Source organism: Triticum dicoccoides, chromosome 7A (assembly GCF_002162155.2).
Source record: "Triticum dicoccoides isolate Atlit2015 ecotype Zavitan chromosome 7A, WEW_v2.0, whole genome shotgun sequence".
Classification (NCBI taxonomy): domain Eukaryota; kingdom Viridiplantae; phylum Streptophyta; class Magnoliopsida; order Poales; family Poaceae; genus Triticum; species Triticum dicoccoides.
Window position 1 is genome coordinate 686565114 of NC_041392.1, and position 16622 is coordinate 686581735.

The following is a 16622-nucleotide window of genomic DNA, read 5'->3' on the forward strand; positions in this document are numbered from 1 at the left end:
TGCACCCTTTAGTCCCGGATCATGTCTCCTTTAGTCCCGGTTTGAGACACGAACCGGGACTAAAGTATGCGATGCCCTTTAGTCCCGGTTCGTGTCTCAAACCGGGACTAAAGGGCCCATTTAAACCGGGACTAAAGAGCCCATTTAAATCGGGACTAATGCCTTTAGCCGTTCAAATCAGGACTAATGTTCGTAATGCAACCGGGACTAATGTGTATATTGCGCTCGAACCAAAGCCCTGCTTTCTACTAGTGTAAGGGGTCGCCCAAATCATAGGACTTTTCGGTTTCGCCCGCCAACAACTACATATGCAGAGCAAGAAAGGACACACAAAGTGGTACATACACACATGTAAATTTGTGTAGACAATTCCCGCATTTATTGATCGTTGTTCGGGCTACATGCCGCTGCTGGATCTAACGATACTCATAATTATAACTTTTTTTACGGGATGCTCATAATAACAACTTGCCAAGCGAGTAAGCCAGCAATGCCTTGTTTCGGTCGGCCAAAACCAAGGGGTACACCGGCGACGTGTACATAGCCGGCCCTATGAACCGGTCCCTACAACTATTCAGGCTGGCCAGCGCGCTGAGGTAGTCGTCGTTGATCCCCTGAAAGAAGCAGTTCGGCAGCATCACGACGAGGGTGTGGTCGAGGGAGTTCAACGCCGCGACGTAGTCAGTGAGGCACGCCCCGTAGAATGCCCTTTCCTGGACGGAGATGGACGCGTTCTTCTGGAGCTGGTAGGTCAGCGTGTGCGACGTGGTCCTCGTGGACTCCACGGCGGCGCTTAGCACGAGGATGGCGTACGCGGTGGTCTCTTCTTTGTGCGACGGAGATAGGTCGATGTGGCCCTGTTGCATTGTCTTGATGCAGAGGTCGTAGATGAGCTTCGTGCCGCAACCATGGTAGCAGGTCGCCACAGCGCCGTTGTATGGCACGCCGGGGCACTTGAGGCGGGCGGTGACGGACACGCCGAGGGGTGCAAGGATGAGGAGGAGGAGAATGATCTTCATTGCGGCTCTACCTTGGATTTCTCCGTGCCATCGAGGATGCAAAATATTGCACTATTTGTAGCATGTGTGCTCTTTAATCCTTCAAATGTCTGTTGTAAATGCATATCTTTTATTGGTTTGAATTGATTAAAGATATGGATAATCATCTATCCAACATTGTCAAATCCATATTTAGCGTGTAATTAATAACATGCCAAATATAGAATATCCATGTAATTAACGTGTAACTGATAACCTACCTAATACTAATGTGCAATAAAAAAAATCCCTGATATCGATGTGCAGTTATTAATTTCCTGCCTTATATTAACGTGCATTGCACGTATGCATTACTATTCTACTTAAAACATGTAACATTATGTATTTAGCCCATTCTACTTCTCGCTCGTCCTATGTTTATCCTTTCGTCCACTCCTCCTCCTCATCGTTTAGTTTCTTCACCCCTCTTGTCTTTTTCTTCTTTAGCCCTCATTGGAACAAACATATCTTGCTGAAGTGATCACTCCATCGAGTTCTCTCTTGTTTTCATCATTTGTCCTTACATCAAAACCAATATGACTCTCCATAACACGTCCAGAAGTTCCAAGCCTCTTTTGTGGAATTAAATTTCATACCAATCCGAGGCATCCAACTAGGAACCACATGTGTCCTGTAAAAATTACACATGACATATTTGTTTGATGCTTACACTACAGTCACTAGTAATAATGTACATGTAATGCATGTTTATATTAGGTAGGATATTAGTTGTGCGTTATATTAGTTAAGATATATCTGTTGCACGTTGGTATTTGGTAAGATATCAATTACTTTTTCGCGGGAATGGTAGGATATTAATTACATGACAGATTTTAAAGATAGCGCTGAGTCAAAATGTGTTTATAACCAATCGCAGTGATGGGTAATTAAAGTGTTAAACGTGTTTGGTGTTCAACATTGGAGCGATTTGAACCGTTAGATAACATGATTTGACGGTCGAGATGGTTTGGATCTGCCCATTTGGGTTTTTTTATATTGGTATAGATATAGATAAGGTGATATGACCTAAGAATTTAACAAAGGTCGATACGTGTTAGCATCCTCATTAGCGCTAGTCATATTCTCCATTAGACCTTCTCTTCACCTTTAGTGTAATCTGTGATGTCATAGCAAACTCAGTCCAGAAATCCCCTTGCTGCTTGAGAACGTGAACACAATCAGAACATATGCCACATACCTTAAGAATGATCGTCTTCTTTTTTGTTGCTAGGAGAAGGACAACAAAAGAGAGATCATGTCCATTAATCTCCTGTCATGTTTTGGAAAATCCCAGGTACTTGACGAGCAAATCACCCCTGTTGCAGGTAAATATTTGAATACATTCATGCATTTTCTCTTGAGCTTGTCCAAAACAATAGAGATCACTGCTATTAAAATTATTATTATTCTTCACTCTTAATGTACTCTAAAAGATGTCGAAAATAAGTTTTGCATCTTGTCCTTATCATTCTCTATTATTAAGAAAATAGTCGCATAGCAAACCCAATCCACGAATTGTGTGCCTTGAGACAGTACCCGTGTAGTAATAGTAACCCCTCTACACAATACACATCCACTCGGCCGAACCGAAGCCGCAGTTTACCCCCCACCAAAACTCGACTAAAAGTCAAGCAAAAACCTAAATCGCAGCGCGACGGCGACGGCGACGCGCCGATGGGCAACGCCGGAAGCAGCGGCCGCCCCAACCTGCCACCGCCGCGGCCTCATCTGCATGGGGTGCCCCCACCGTACTACCACCAGTACCCGCCGTGGCGCCCGGGCGCCGCCGCGCCGCCGCCGGTGCCGTTCCCCACGCACGTGGAGCGGCACAGGGCCGTTGCGGTGAGCGCCGGCGTCAACGTCAAGGGGCATACCCTGCGGCTGGAGCGCGACGACGACGGCGGCGGCCACCTGCTCGCCTTCTCCTTCGACGCCGACGCCCCCGGGAGGTCAGCCCCCCTCGTACTCTTCTCTGTTTTGCTGATTAGATGGAGGCCTGTAGTGTCGTTGTGGACCCTTGTGGCCGATCATTAGGCTTTATCCCGTGATGATATTAGTTAGCCAGTGTAAAATTTCTGCCGTCATGTACATATTTTGTTGGAGCCATGATACTTTCATATTTGGTTGGAGCCACATGATACTTTTGTTTTGTGTTTTGTTGTCCATTTGAACAAAACTGGGACATTCCGTGTCAACTTTCTGAATTCTTCATATTTGAGTCCGAGTAACAAGGAGCAGTAACCTGTAGAAACAGATTTATGGCGCACTTATGGCTCATGTATGTGCTTGTCTTGGTGAAGAAGGGAGGTCTTCACTTGATATATTAGAGTACTGTATATTGTTTGCACGGCTTGTTGTTGAAGGAAGTAGTAGGCCTAGGTATGGAATCTGAACTTAATCATATTCATGTGTGTGGGAAAGTGAAAAACTCAGGGTACATGAGGCTCAATGGAGCTTTAATGGTCTTGGGTTGTCTACTACCTTCTGTAATTTTACCATGGCAAAGCTATGCTTAATGAATTTCTCAAATGCATGCCTGGCTCTGTCCCGTTCCGAGGTTTGACTATCCCCATTTTATGCCCATTTGTTGCATAGTGTTTATTAGTAGCATCTCATGCTTTGTACCTGTGTAGTGCGTGCCTCTACTTCTTTTAATATTTTGACAAGACTGTCATGTTATTTTTAATCAAATACTGACTCTTAATTTCTGATCCTGCAAACAGCATAACAGTCTACTTCTTTGCACAAGAAGCTGATGATTCTGTCCTGAAGGGTACAAAGGAAAATTTGCTCAAACCTGTCACGGTAACTTTTAAGGAAGGTCATGGTCAGGAGTTCAGGCAACCTAGTGGAACTGGAATCAAGCTCTCAATGTTTGAGGAATCTGAGCTAACTAAGGTTGGGGAGGATCATGTATTTCCGCTTGCATTGAAAGTGGAAGTGGGTGTGCCAAGTAACCAAGAATTAGGAAGGGAACATGATGCTGAAGACTCGAAGTCTTTGGCTAAATTTGCTGTGTTTGTTAAGAAAGACAGTGCTGAATATGGGATCAACATTGTGCAGCAGATACTGTGGGTAAATGGAACCAGATATGTCTTGCAGGAGATATACGGTATTGGGAACAGGAACACAGCTGACAGGAATGTTAATGAGGATGATTCTGGAAAAGAATGTGTGGTTTGTCTAACAGAACCAAGAGATACAACTGTTCTTCCATGCAGGCATATGGTAGGTTATCCTTTTGTACTAAATGTCCTTTAGATGTATAGATGTAGATATAAGGCTTATGGCTGTTGAAACTTGTTTTAAATATAAAAATTGATAACCTTTCTTCTTAAAGAAAATTAGGATGGAAACAGGCCTGGCAAGATTAGTTATATTACCCCCATCCACAAATGCATTGCATCCTAGAAAGCGCGTTGTCAAAGAGTTCTAACTGTGACTACTACTATATAAAAAATTAGTTTGCCAAAGTGAAAATAATTTTATTATATCTGTGGAATAATATGTCATAATATAATACTCCCTCCGTTCCTAAATATAAGTCTTTTTAGAGATTTCAATATAGACTACATACGGATGTATATATACATATTTTAGAGTGTAGATTCACTCATTTTGCTCCGTATGTAGTCCATATTGGAATTCTCTAGAAAGACTTATATTTAGGAATGGAGGGAGTATCTTATACTTCTCTTCTAAGCTGTACAGAAAGCAATGATGAAAGATGATTGCTGGAGGTCATGTCACTGTCTAAAACATCATCTAGAGTATTTTTTTAACAAAGTTAGTATCAGTTTTGTAGAGTCTTTGGTTCTTATTTCATTGTGGAATTTTCTTTTTTGGGTATTTTTTTTGTGTGCACATTCATCATTGCATATTTGATTAACATTAAAAAGCACCCACAATTGCTGTGAAATGCACTCAGTAATCTGGTTAGCATGCATCGAAATAACTATTCGTTTCTTATCAGGAAAGTTTACCAAGTCCTGCTGTTTAGCTAGTTACTTGTAATATCCATTCCCATTTCTTTCTGCTTTCTTCAATGCTTGCTATTTTGGCAAAGATACATCCTGCACTGTTTCCATGCTTTCCTGACAAATGAATAGGAAAAGTTTTAGAGCACATCAGGCCTCATTTGTAGTCGCCCATAGATGGAAGAACTACTACTTACCAAAGCCACAAAATGTGAATATCATGAATTTCTGTTTTGTACGTACATAGTTGGAAACACTGCAAAATCTTCAAAATTACTACAGATATGGGCCATATGGGCATATACGGCAGTGCAGCGTGGCACAGTATATCAACTGTAAACTGGCCCCTAGCTTGAAACCAACACAAGAACCTTATGTCTGTAGCAGCGTGCCCAATGTTTCTACCTTTTCTCATACATCTAGCTGAAATTAATACAATCGTGTTTCATATATTCCTCAAGATGCAACCATTTTATCTTATGTTGCAGATGAAAATAAGCCAAATTTCATTGACCTGTCATCTTCATGAAACCAGTGAAACTGAAAATCATGCCGTGTGCTCTTTTGCAGTGCCTATGCAGGGAGTGTGCTCAGACATTAAGGTTCCAGACCAACAAATGCCCCATGTGCAGGCAGCCTGTTGAGAGCCTTCTTGAGATTAAGGTTGATAGCACACCCAGGCATCAAGGAGGAGATCAGTAGTTTGGGAACCCTCAAAGGAAGTTCCGTTTGATTGTTAGCAACTGTAATTGGATGTATATATATCGCGTGTTAAAATGAAATTACCGTGCTTTCGGCAAAGAACAGAACATGGAAGGTATACACTAAGCTGACCGTGATGTTCTCTTTGCGTGTGACATGGAATTTAAAACAGGCAACATCTATTGTCTGGGCTTGAGCTTTCAAATGTACGACTGGTTCTAACGTTACACGTAGCTCTGTTGAAGGTTTCCATTTTCGTTTGTGAAGTGTTATGTCTGCATCTGTTTAGCATGTGTTGTGGTATGTTGTTTGTTGTGAAAATCGTTCGTATTAGAACATGAAGGAGAAAACCTTTGCAGTATAAAATTTGAGGAAATCTGGTCAGAATAAATTTATATAAATATCTGAGAAAATCTGGTCAGCATAAGTATCTAGTGATCTTGTTGATTAAGATTAAGATAGGATTGATTGAGGACCTGCTGCAGGCAGGATTCATTCCCCTAGAAGTAAAAACAACATGTCAACAAGAACTGGGATAGATTCATTGCCAAAGGAAAAACGATGAACCTTCAGATTGTATACAACATGCATTTTTTGAGAGAAGTGCATATTTCAACCCTCAACTCTTGCCCTAGTCTAATCTATGACTAACTATACCGTCTAAAAATCAACCTCAAATTCTTATAATCGGCCAGGATTCAACCCTCTCCTCCCCACACCTTGGTTTTGACACAGTTGACCATCCAGTCATCAAGCCATGTTCGTATAAATTTCAACATTTCCAGGAAAAACCAAAAAAATCTGTAAAATAAAAAATCCAGAAAAACAAGAAATATTTCTGTAAAAAATTGTAAAATCGAAAAAAGCGGTAATATTCTGCCCAATTTTTGCGAAATGTTGTCAGAAAATAAATTTTTCATTACTTTCTGAAAAAATATGTAAAATCAAGAAAACAATACTAAGCATTCTGGAAAGCTTCAACTTTTTTGCTTAAAAATAATGAAAATTATCATCAAATTATAATTTTGCCAAAAAAATTTCAAAATTCCCGCATTTTTTTTAAAAACATGTATACTTTGGAAAACAATACTAAGAATTTTAAGAAAGTTTCAAAAAACTTAAATTAATGTACATTATCGTCAAATTTCATTTTCCCCAAATTTAGAATTTGTTTATTAAAAAATATAAGGTTTTTTCTGGAATTTTCTATTTACAGATTTTTTTATTTCTCTGCAATTTTTCAATTTTTGCTGAGTGGCTTGCTGACCGGATGATCAACGGGTCAAACCCAGGGTGTGGAGAGGGGAGGGTTGAATCCTCACCGGTTTTAAGAGTTCGGCATTGATTCTTAGACGGTATTATAGTTGTGTTTTGTAGATTAGGCTAGGGTAGGCGTTGAGAGTTGAGATATGCACTTCTTTTAGGGGAAATGAACGAGGAAACGAAAGTGAACAACGAGGAGCCCAGGACCACCGTTATCAGCCCGAAGCCCAAACAAAGCAAAGAAAAAAAAGAAGAGAGAGAGAGAGAGAGAGAGTCGTCGGCCTGTTCCCGGAGAGGAAAAGCTCGCCGCCGGCATCGACCAGGCGCCCCCGCCGTTACAGGTGAGAATCGCGGCGCGTTTCCCGCTGCTTGCTTCGCCCGCCCGTTGTTCCCCTGGTACTGATCGGAAGCTGCCGCGCCGCGTAGTAGACGCGCGCATAGCTGCTGCGGAAGCCATTCGATCGATTCCTCAATCCAACTTGAAATTCCTAGGTTTCCATCTCCCCCCGAGAGCTCCGGACCACCGTGCGAGCAGGAACCGGAAGGGTGATGGATAGAGGAGGAGACGGCTCTGATCTGGAGCTGCAGAAGCAACAATGGGCGAGGTCTGTATATGCCCAATCCATCGATTCCATGAGCTTTCCATTCAGTTCGTCTCAGGTTGAATCAAAGGGAGTAGATTCGATTCATGCTGTCTGGTGATGCAGGACGCAGGATTTTCTCAGGGGTAGGCTCGTTCTTGAGGATGATTTCGAGTGGTCTTTACCTTCGGTGAGCTCGAAGTCAGACCAGAGTGATGCCAGGGGCAAGCTGAAGTATATAGGCGGGGTTGACATTAGCTTCCTGAAAGAAGACCCGTCTACAGCGTGTGCCGCGGTGGTGGTTCTGGATGCCGATACCTTGGAAATCGTCCATGAGGAGTTCGATGTTGTCCGGATGCAAGTGCCTTACATTCCGGGTTTTCTTGCTTTCAGAGAGGTATGACACACCATATATGCACTTTCTTTCGCTGAATTTGTTTGGAACAATGAAGATATAGACACGTGCAGTTTATCTATGGTAGACACTTTGTTCTTCAGTTGGACCTCTACAGTTTAATTTGCTTTGACAGTAAATAAGTAAGATAAAATTCTTGGACTACTGTTGTATCACCGAACAATCTTGTCTTTACTTGCATCAATGGTACAAAGTTTATTATGTCTGGACAGTAGTCCTCAAATGTGCAAATCAGGCTGAAAAAAATCTGATTCAATCAGTGTTATTTGTTACGTGCTCGACATGCCTTCAGCTTATTGTTATCTCTAGAGTCAGAAGTGAGTCTAGTGTTGCCAGGGCAATGTCTAGTTATCATAGAACATAGGAGAGATAATCGTGATTGACTTTGCTTCCTTGTTTGGTTGCAAACATCTGTGATCATTTATCTTTCTTCAGTTTATGAATCTGCATGTATCATATGTAAGAAAACTATCTACCTGTGCAGGCCCCCATTCTTCTAGGACTCCTGGAGAAGATGAAGATCAATGCTCATCATTTCTACCCTCAGGTAGAATTATCCTTTGTGGTGCTTGCAACTCTACTAATCTTAGCCTGTATTTGGTGAATAACACTAATTTAGAACATGATGTTCTGTATAGCATTTCTGTTAGCAAACAGGAACTTCCGTAGAAGAAAAAGCTGCAAGCATGCTTAAGTTAGATGACATCACTTGCCGAAATGTCCACATAAGGGAATAGGAACTAGATGTAACGATTCTTTGGCAAATAGGGTTACTGAGGATATATTCTCAACTATCTCATGGGGTTGCATGCCTTATTTCCTGTTGGTGTGCCTGTGATGACGAGAACAAAAGGTACATTACTATGCAGTCAGAGAATTCATTTTGGATTAAAATCTCATGTGAATTTACATTTTACATATAACAGTAGTAGTTTTCTAATTCAACATGTAGTAATCATCTTTCTTTGCCAGTGCATTTTCTAAGGTTTATCATTCTGCTTTGGCAGTTACTCATGGTTGATGGAAATGGGTTACTCCATCCACGAGGTAACAGACCAATTACAGTCACACTTATGCACTCTTTACAGTTTTCAATTAATAGTAGCAAGTTTGGCAGTAGTAGAATACGCTGCACATGTGAAATTAGGTTCTAGAATCATATAATATGTACGCGGTGTTATTGGATTTTTTTATTGATATAGTTCGTAAGACTGAGGTGATTTCTGTGTTTATGAAAGAATGAGTTCATTTGTAATCCCTGAAGCCCTTAACATGTAATCCTGGTGATACAATACATCTTGTTACGTTATGCATATTTGTGGCAAGCTGCATTAGCTGTAGTTAATATATGTGAATTGGTCATCCTCTAATAAATATATGTTCAGCAGGTTTTGGTTTAGCATGTCATCTTGGTGTCCTTGCAGACCTGCCAACCATCGGAGTTGGAAAAAATGTAGGTTAATTTTACTGCTGTTGCAATTATTTTTTTTGTAGTGTCTCGAGTTCTTCTCCCACAGTTGTACTTTTAGGGAAGACTAAATCATCAGCATTTTCAATGCTCCAGTTGCACCATGTGGATGGTCTTGACCAATCTGAAGTCAGAAAACAGCTTGAAGCAAAAGGAAACTGCAATAAGGAATGTATTTCATTGACTGGGCAGTCTGGGACGACATGGGGAGCGGTAAGAGACTCTATATTGCACCAAAAATTTATATTATATTGCTAAACGTGTAACGGGGTTTCCTTTCTTTTATATACTTCCTGTTAATGAAATGTATGTTTGTTGCACATGAACTCAAACAACTTGTCCTAGGCAATGTGTTCATGCCCTGGTTCATCGAGGCCAATCTACATCTCAGTTGGTCATCGCATTTCGCTCGACTCTGCCATTGGGATAGTGAAGTACTGCTGTAGATATCGTGTTCCAGAGCCTACACGCCAGGTTAAATTTAAAGAATATCATATATCGAGTTTCCACACGTCGGCAGTTGCATTTTGTGTACTAATTGGCCATCATTTGCCCAGGCTGATATAAGATCGAAGGTATTCCTCCAAAAGTACCAAAGATTACAGCAGTAACAAGATTCGACAATGGCAAACTGTACCCTTGGATAGCCTTCACATCTTTCTAGCTGTTGTGAAATTTGAGAAAGAAACTGACGAGGCATTGGAACCTCAAGTAACCAATGTACAGCCTTCTCTAATACTAGTATGGAATTGCATTTTATCCCAGAACAGTTTGGCTGTAAAATAGATTGTGATGCCCTTTTTTTTTGTATCAATATCTGAATTTGTCCATCTTGCTGTGCACATGCACAATGCACATAGCAATTAGCAAGAAGAATCAAGGACCTGGATATACATCGCAGCAGTGCTGCTTTGTGCGGCCGTAAAAGCACCGGTATATCTTGGAGTACAACTATTCGCAAAGAAAAAAAAATCTTGCAGTACAATAAAGCCACAATGGGAAGACATTGTACTGCTTTAATATCACTAGCATATCTTCTGCATTTAATCTGATATTTTTTTCTTCTCAAAAGGATTTCCCCAATTATCAAAGTATCTATCTCTGATTTACACTTCAGCAAAAGCACTGGTATATCTCCTTCCAGTACAATAAAGCCATGATGGGAAGGCATTGTACTGCCGTAAATCTCAAGCACATCTTGCATTTAATCTGATAGATTTCCTTCTCGAAGGGATGTTACCGATCAATTAACAGCATATATATTTTGATTAAGCTCAGGCTTCAAGCCATGTAATCTACTTTGCTTGCTCCGTGCTGCTTTCGGCCTGCCGGATAACTCTCCAGACTATGCGCTCGCTTTGGCCGGAGCCTCCGTGCTCGTGTTTGTGATCTAAGACTCTGTCAGTCACGCTGCCTAGTTGTGGGCTTTATTAATTTAAAGCCGGACGCGTCCAGCGTCTTCGTTCTAAAAAATATATATTTTTTGATCTAACCGATTATGCTCTTTAATGCACACTGCCTATATAAACATGTGGAGATGAGATACCAGCAGTGCAGCATATACAAAGAACACTTCTGCTTAATTTCCAGAGACCTACGTAGACAACATTGAGATGGCTGCAACTTTTCACTCCGTCGTTTGCAAGATCCTTGTGATTGCTATAGTTTGTGCTGCCCTCCTTTTCTCATCAGGTATCTATGCTCTCTACTCCATCCAAATCTGCTTTTGTAAATCTAAGATCAGCACAGTTTCCATCTCTATTATTAAATCAGTTGTGTAAGCTGTAACTGGTTATTTGCACTAATCCTCTGAAGTGAAGCACTTCTCATCCAAATACACACATCGTGTGACCTGATAAAACTTCATTCAGGACATATCTGATTTCGCAGAAAACAAAAGGCATACTGGTTACTTTTCTCTGTTACAAATTGGAACTTACCGTTAGGGTTTTGGATGCAGGAATGGCGCAGTACATGTGCATGGGCAAATGCGCGGAGATACCCGACTGCGACAACTACTGCAAGACGAAGGGAGTGTACCCCAAGGGAGGGGTGTGCCTGCCCCTCCACCATTACTGCTGCTGCTACATTTAGCGGGGTCGGACGTCGTCCCCTTCCCGACTTTCCCCGTGAATTTTTGTTATCAGTCGTCGATGGCACAATCGATGGCATCTAAATAAAATGGAAACACTTTTATGAAATTTTACGGGGCTCGGGACGGGACTCGTTTGCTTGTCTGATGAAACATTTTGTGAAATAGCTGTAGCTATCTTCTTGGATTGCTGTTTGGATTTTACAGTGCCGCAAACGGGGTGGAGTTGTTCGTGCTCCCGCACCCATCGGGTCACTTAGCTAGAGGATTCACCACATGATCGAGGAACAGAACTTCGCCGGTTCTGTCCTCGGCGATGGCCAACAAGAACGGCCGGTCCGCCACGAAATCCACCGGAGGTTGTACTGTGTTTCCACCTTGATCTGTGGGCATGCCTGTGGTGGCGGCAGCAGCAGTGCTGAGCTCGTCCACCTCGATGGTACGCTCTGCTGATGGAGAGCCCGTCTCCATGGGTCACCATGTCCGAGAAGTCACCGCCTCCAAAAGCTCCGCCGACTCCCATCTCTCTCATGTCCGACGACGCCTCGAACTTGGGGACCATGAACCGCCTGACCAGAACCTTGGCCGCCGGCGTGTAGTTCTTGACGAACTCCGGTGTCATGACGATGTTGACGTAGAGATCAGCGAGCTTGACGCCGACGGTGGTGCTGTCCGGGAGAAATAGAAGCATGTAGAATGCGGTCGCTTGCTGCACATCGTTCTTGCTGCGGTAGTAGGGCAGCTTGACAGTCCTGAAGCGGGGGAAGACGGCGACGAGCCTGTCGCCGTCATGAACGGCGCGCGCACGGTGGTGCCGTCGTCGACGTGGAACCGCGCGGTGAACGTCGCCGACGGGTCAAACGGCTGGGAAGTGGACTGCGTCGACGAGGGCCACCGCCGTCGTCAAGTTGACGGAGCCGGCAGGGAGGACGTCGTGGATGAGGTTGTCCGTCGCGCTCGCCACGGTCAAGCATAGCACAACCCTCCAGAAACAATTAGATATACACGCAAAACAAATAGCTCAGTATAGTTAAGTTGGTCAATGGAATGAGTTCAGTGGTGCAGCTAACGACTGCTGTCCATTGCCAGTTCCTTTTGGTGGCTTCTCTGGGGTCTTCTAACCGTGAGGGCATATGCTGGCTTCGGAATGCCTGCTCTTTAGTCGATTTGTTTTACAAAGGTAGATTTTATTAGTCAAAATGAAGTATCAAGTGGATATAAACGTAGTGAGCACACACTTAACCTTTATTTTTGAGATGAACATAACCAATAAATACACATACACATATAAACACGTCCGTAAGAGACTAAAGCTATGCCTAGGCAAGAAAAAAGGAGAAGAAAAACCCTGAAACGATCAAAACAACGATCGCTAAACTACAATAATGACCATATCCGCGCCAGTCATCTCTTGGCACCATAAAGACAATGAGGTTCTTCAATAGCAACGCCATCAGGAGGAGAACGACCCTCAATCACCACCATCAACAGATACAATCACCAAATGCCATATTCTAGGTTTTCACTATGAGGAACAAGTATGAGCATATCTCAAACTAATAGTGCAAGGATATTTGCAGAGGTGTTTTGGTGCCCTGGGGCGTCTACATCCGCACATGAACAATAATCTTGAAAAAAAATTAGTAAACGATTTCAAAAGAAAATAAAAAATAGCATCCAAGATGCTTGCAAGGAGCGTGCAAATTTTTGTGCTGAAACGGCATTCAAGGAGCTCTAAAAAAATTCAACAACAAAGAAACTTTGAAAAGACATTTTGGAGACTCACTTTTTTTGTGAATAGCTCCTTGAATGTTGTTTCCCCACGGAATTTTGCTCCCTCCTTGCAAACTCGAGCGTCTTGAATGCCAAAGAAATTCTTTTTTTGTATATAGCTCCACGAACGTTGTTTCGCCACGAATTTTTGCTCTCTCCTTGCAAACTCGAGCATCTTGGATACCCAATTTTTTTAGATTTTTGGGATTTTTAAAACTATTTTTAGAGTTCACTGTTGATAAAGTGCAGATGAGCCTGGGCTCATCTATCGATTACCACATCTTAGCACCCTTTCCTTATTCTAGAACTCCCTTAAACTTCTTCTCAAATCTTAACTCCTAGAAAATGAGGATTATAAAAGGTTTGGAGGTTCCCTCCAAAAATTAACTCCTGGAAATAAAAAGAAAGTGCAAAGATAAGTCATTGGAATCTCAAACTGATACTAGGTTAAGACCATGTAGTGTTTAACTATACATAACAGTCCATAACTAAACATCCCAGTGCACAATTAAACTAGATACCACTTTATTAAAGGTAAAAAGAGTTAAATAGAGCTAAAATGAACTAATCATCATTATAGAAGAGGTAGACCAGGCCTTGTCGGAGCCTGATGCCCTGGCGTTGTGGGTGCCTCATCGAGCTCATTATCGTTGTCGAAACTTGAGAAGGCCATCGTGACGCCCGCCACGGCCACACCCCCACCGCCTCTACCACGAGTAGGCGTACTCGTGGGTGGGGAGGCCGCGAGATAGAGCAGAGTCGAGAGCTCGGTGGTGGTGGCGGCGATTCAGAATAAATGGGTTACGACGGGCGTGCATTAGGGTTTGGATGGGGCTACGGTGCGGTTTTATAACGGCAGGGGGAGTGGTCAGTTGGGCGGCACGCTGGTGGTTGAGCCATTATTTTTCATTGGGAGAAAGGAAAGAGGATATTTGGGGAAAAATGCCATGGCTGCTCAAATTTGAGCAGAAGTGCAAACTTTTGAGCAGTTATAGCCATAGGGAAATGGTTAGTTGGGGTCTAACTCCTTAAAAGGGAAGTTAAGGAAATTGGAGGGAACTTCAAAGCATAATTGTTTGTTTTGGGACCCTCTTAGCTGGTGAACGTTTGTTGGGGAGGATGACATTTACGAATGATTTTCATGACAATTTTAGTTATATAAGAAGTGATAATTTCTTCATACTAGCATGCCAATTCCTTCCTAGAGAAGACAATTTTGTTGAAAAACGGCCATCGGCTGCGAGCATGTTCGCTTGGAGTTCCTTCCAAGCAAACGTTTGCCAGTTAGCATTATTGTTGTTTGTGTGCACAAGATGATAGAGGTAGTTTTGTGTGTGTGTGTGTGTGTGTGTGTGTGTGTGTGTGTGTGTGTGTGTGATTTCAGCAATATTTTCATGATTTTTTTTGGAGAATTCGTTTCGGATCCTATAGTTTGCGGACAAACATTGGACCCGTTTCCTTTGGGATATCCAAATCTTTGGAAAGCAAGCAACCTGCTATCAGAAAGCTAGCTCTGTGTGTTACAGAACACACGGGCGCGTGTGAGTTACAGTAAAAAGCAGACTGGCGGGAGTAATCCAATTTTACACAACCACGTACGTCCACATCTTTTTCAGTGGATCCAATAAATACATGAAGATGATGCCAAACAAAGGACTGGAGTAATTAATAAGTTCACGCATATCTTCTCACTGCTGTCCTATGCCCTTTAATGCTCGGTCTATATAAACATGCTGTTGAGATGAGGATTCCTGCGATGCATCGGCATATACTAACTCAAGAAGACATTCATAGTTTCCGCAAGATGGCTGCAACCTCTCTCTCTCTCATCTTCAAGATCCTCGTCATCGCGCTAGCCAGTTCTTCCCTCCTTCTCACCCCAGGTATGTGTGTCGATCCATGGCTCTTTAGGTCTCTACCACTCCAATGGAAGCCTTCAATTTCTATCTAAGATCAGTGCAGGTTCTCTCGAAACGGCGAGACCGGATAAATGCTACTCCTACCTTTGTAACTCAATATAACACATTTTCTAACACTATGTCGACAGTGTAAAAAAACGCCTTATATTAAGTTACGGAGCGAGTTTGTTTGAACATAGGATCTTCCGCTGATTCTACAGATATTGAACAAATTTTGTTAAAAAGTCCTACATCATCTTGTGATTTAACTTTTGAACTGAATCAGTCTTGACTCAGTTTTAGTAACATTGTGGTTATGGACGCATGCATGCAGGAGAGGGCAAGTACGTGTGTCAAGGCAAATGCGAGGACATACCGGACTGCGACAACTGGTGCAAGTCGCCCGGCGGTTACTCCAAAGGAGGGCAGTGCGTGCCGCCGCTCTACCAGTTCTGCTGCTGCATTGAATAGTCATCCATTATATTTCTCAAATGTCTTGTAATCGTGTGTACAATCAGCATCGGTAATAAAATGTGAGTCGGTAGGAGTTAAAGGTAATTCTTTGACCAGTGGGGAGACCACAGGAGCGAACATACTCGCTAGGCACACGTGCCCCGGCACGGTAAATGGTCTCTAACGCACCATCTCGGGATCAAAGTGTTATGAAGCACCAGACCACGGTATTTCATGGTGATCATGGTGACGGGATGGTGCTCGATGCCGTCGCCCCCCATCGTCCACGACCAACTCTAGATGGTGCTCGTCGCAGCCCCGTCGAGCACGATGACACGAAAATCTTGCCATTGCACGTGCCATTGCTGTGGTGACATGTCGGCCATTTTCCCCTAAGCAGTTTTCACTGACCTGTAACTGATAGAACAATCCGGGGCGCACGTCGATCTACCGACGACAAGCAATCACACAAGCATAAACTTTTGCATTTGTTTCTACCATGATTCTGCGGCAACACATGGGTTACCCTCTAGTTCTTAAAGAAAGGAAAGCTCGGACATGCCACTGACCGGCGCACAAAGTTTCAGAAAAGTGGCTCCTCCATACCAGAAAGATGTGAGGGCATTGATCTGCAACCCCTTCAGCTCGCTCTCGGGTGCCAGCTCGGACCATTCCGCTGCAAAATACCTCAGCATGCTTCTCTCTGACAGATTATAAGCTGATGATCTACACTGCCTATGTTGTCCAGAGGAAGGGATGCACTAGTAGAAAAAGGGCCTATTGTCCCGGTTCGTAAGGGTCTTTTGTCCCGGTTCCTAAACCGGGACTAAAGGGTCGGTACTAATGCCCTGTCCCTTTAGTCCCGGTTCAATCCAGAACCAGGATAGAAGGGCCTCCATGTGGCCTGTGCGCGGAGCCTAGACAGGAGGGCTTTTGGCCACGCGTCAGCATTTCTGTGGTTGG

General features: G+C 43.0%; 3 protein-coding genes, 1 long non-coding RNA gene and 1 pseudogene across 4 annotated transcripts; 3 read left to right on the forward strand and 2 right to left on the reverse strand.

Moving 5' to 3' along the window:
* Positions 1-352: 352 nt before the first annotated feature.
* LOC119332779 lies at positions 353-1031 on the reverse strand. The gene has a single exon (XM_037605932.1). It carries the CDS (start codon positions 1017-1019, stop codon positions 456-458), a length of 564 nt encoding a protein of 187 aa, XP_037461829.1. The 5' UTR covers positions 1020-1031; the 3' UTR covers positions 353-455.
* A 1590-nt stretch (positions 1032-2621) lies between these two features.
* LOC119330121 (probable E3 ubiquitin-protein ligase LOG2) lies at positions 2622-5982 on the forward strand. The gene is made up of 3 exons (XM_037603241.1): positions 2622-2986; positions 3761-4265; positions 5585-5982. Exons 1-3 carry the CDS (start codon positions 2712-2714, stop codon positions 5714-5716), a joined length of 912 nt encoding a protein of 303 aa, XP_037459138.1. The 5' UTR covers positions 2622-2711; the 3' UTR covers positions 5717-5982.
* A 1245-nt stretch (positions 5983-7227) lies between these two features.
* Positions 7228-11557, forward strand: LOC119334671 (endonuclease V-like). The gene is made up of 10 exons (XM_037607214.1): positions 7228-7320; positions 7472-7584; positions 7687-7957; positions 8460-8522; positions 8983-9022; positions 9364-9428; positions 9540-9656; positions 9789-9917; positions 10001-11135; positions 11404-11557. The coding sequence occupies exons 2-9, from the start codon at positions 7529-7531 to the stop codon at positions 10052-10054; spliced, it is 795 nt and encodes a 264-aa protein (XP_037463111.1). The 5' UTR covers positions 7228-7320; positions 7472-7528; the 3' UTR covers positions 10055-11135; positions 11404-11557.
* A 230-nt stretch (positions 11558-11787) lies between these two features.
* LOC119333897 lies at positions 11788-12668 on the reverse strand (annotated as a pseudogene).
* A 2407-nt stretch (positions 12669-15075) lies between these two features.
* LOC119327785 lies at positions 15076-15764 on the forward strand. Its single transcript, XR_005158695.1, has 2 exons — positions 15076-15191; positions 15541-15764. It is a non-coding gene; the product is annotated as an uncharacterized LOC119327785 (long non-coding RNA).
* Positions 15765-16622: the final 858 nt, after the last annotated feature.

What these genes read in the sequence shown, in the direction of transcription:
- LOC119332779 (XM_037605932.1), bottom strand. Translation starts at nt 1,019, where the DNA reads ATGAAGATCATTCTCCTCCTCCTCATCCTTGCACCCCTCGGCGTGTCC.
- LOC119330121 (XM_037603241.1), top strand. Translation starts at nt 2,712, where the DNA reads ATGGGCAACGCCGGAAGCAGCGGCCGCCCCAACCTGCCACCGCCGCGG. An exon ending in GACGCCGACGCCCCCGGGAG is followed by an intron (nt 2,987 to 3,760) that starts GTCAGCCCCCCT and finishes TCCTGCAAACAG; the next exon opens with CATAACAGTCTACTTCTTTG. An exon ending in TTCTTCCATGCAGGCATATG is followed by an intron (nt 4,266 to 5,584) that starts GTAGGTTATCCT and finishes GCTCTTTTGCAG; the next exon opens with TGCCTATGCAGGGAGTGTGC.
- LOC119334671 (XM_037607214.1), top strand. Translation starts at nt 7,529, where the DNA reads ATGGATAGAGGAGGAGACGGCTCTGATCTGGAGCTGCAGAAGCAACAA. An exon ending in GTTTTCTTGCTTTCAGAGAG is followed by an intron (nt 7,958 to 8,459) that starts GTATGACACACC and finishes CTACCTGTGCAG; the next exon opens with GCCCCCATTCTTCTAGGACT. An exon ending in TGGGTTACTCCATCCACGAG is followed by an intron (nt 9,023 to 9,363) that starts GTAACAGACCAA and finishes TATGTTCAGCAG; the next exon opens with GTTTTGGTTTAGCATGTCAT.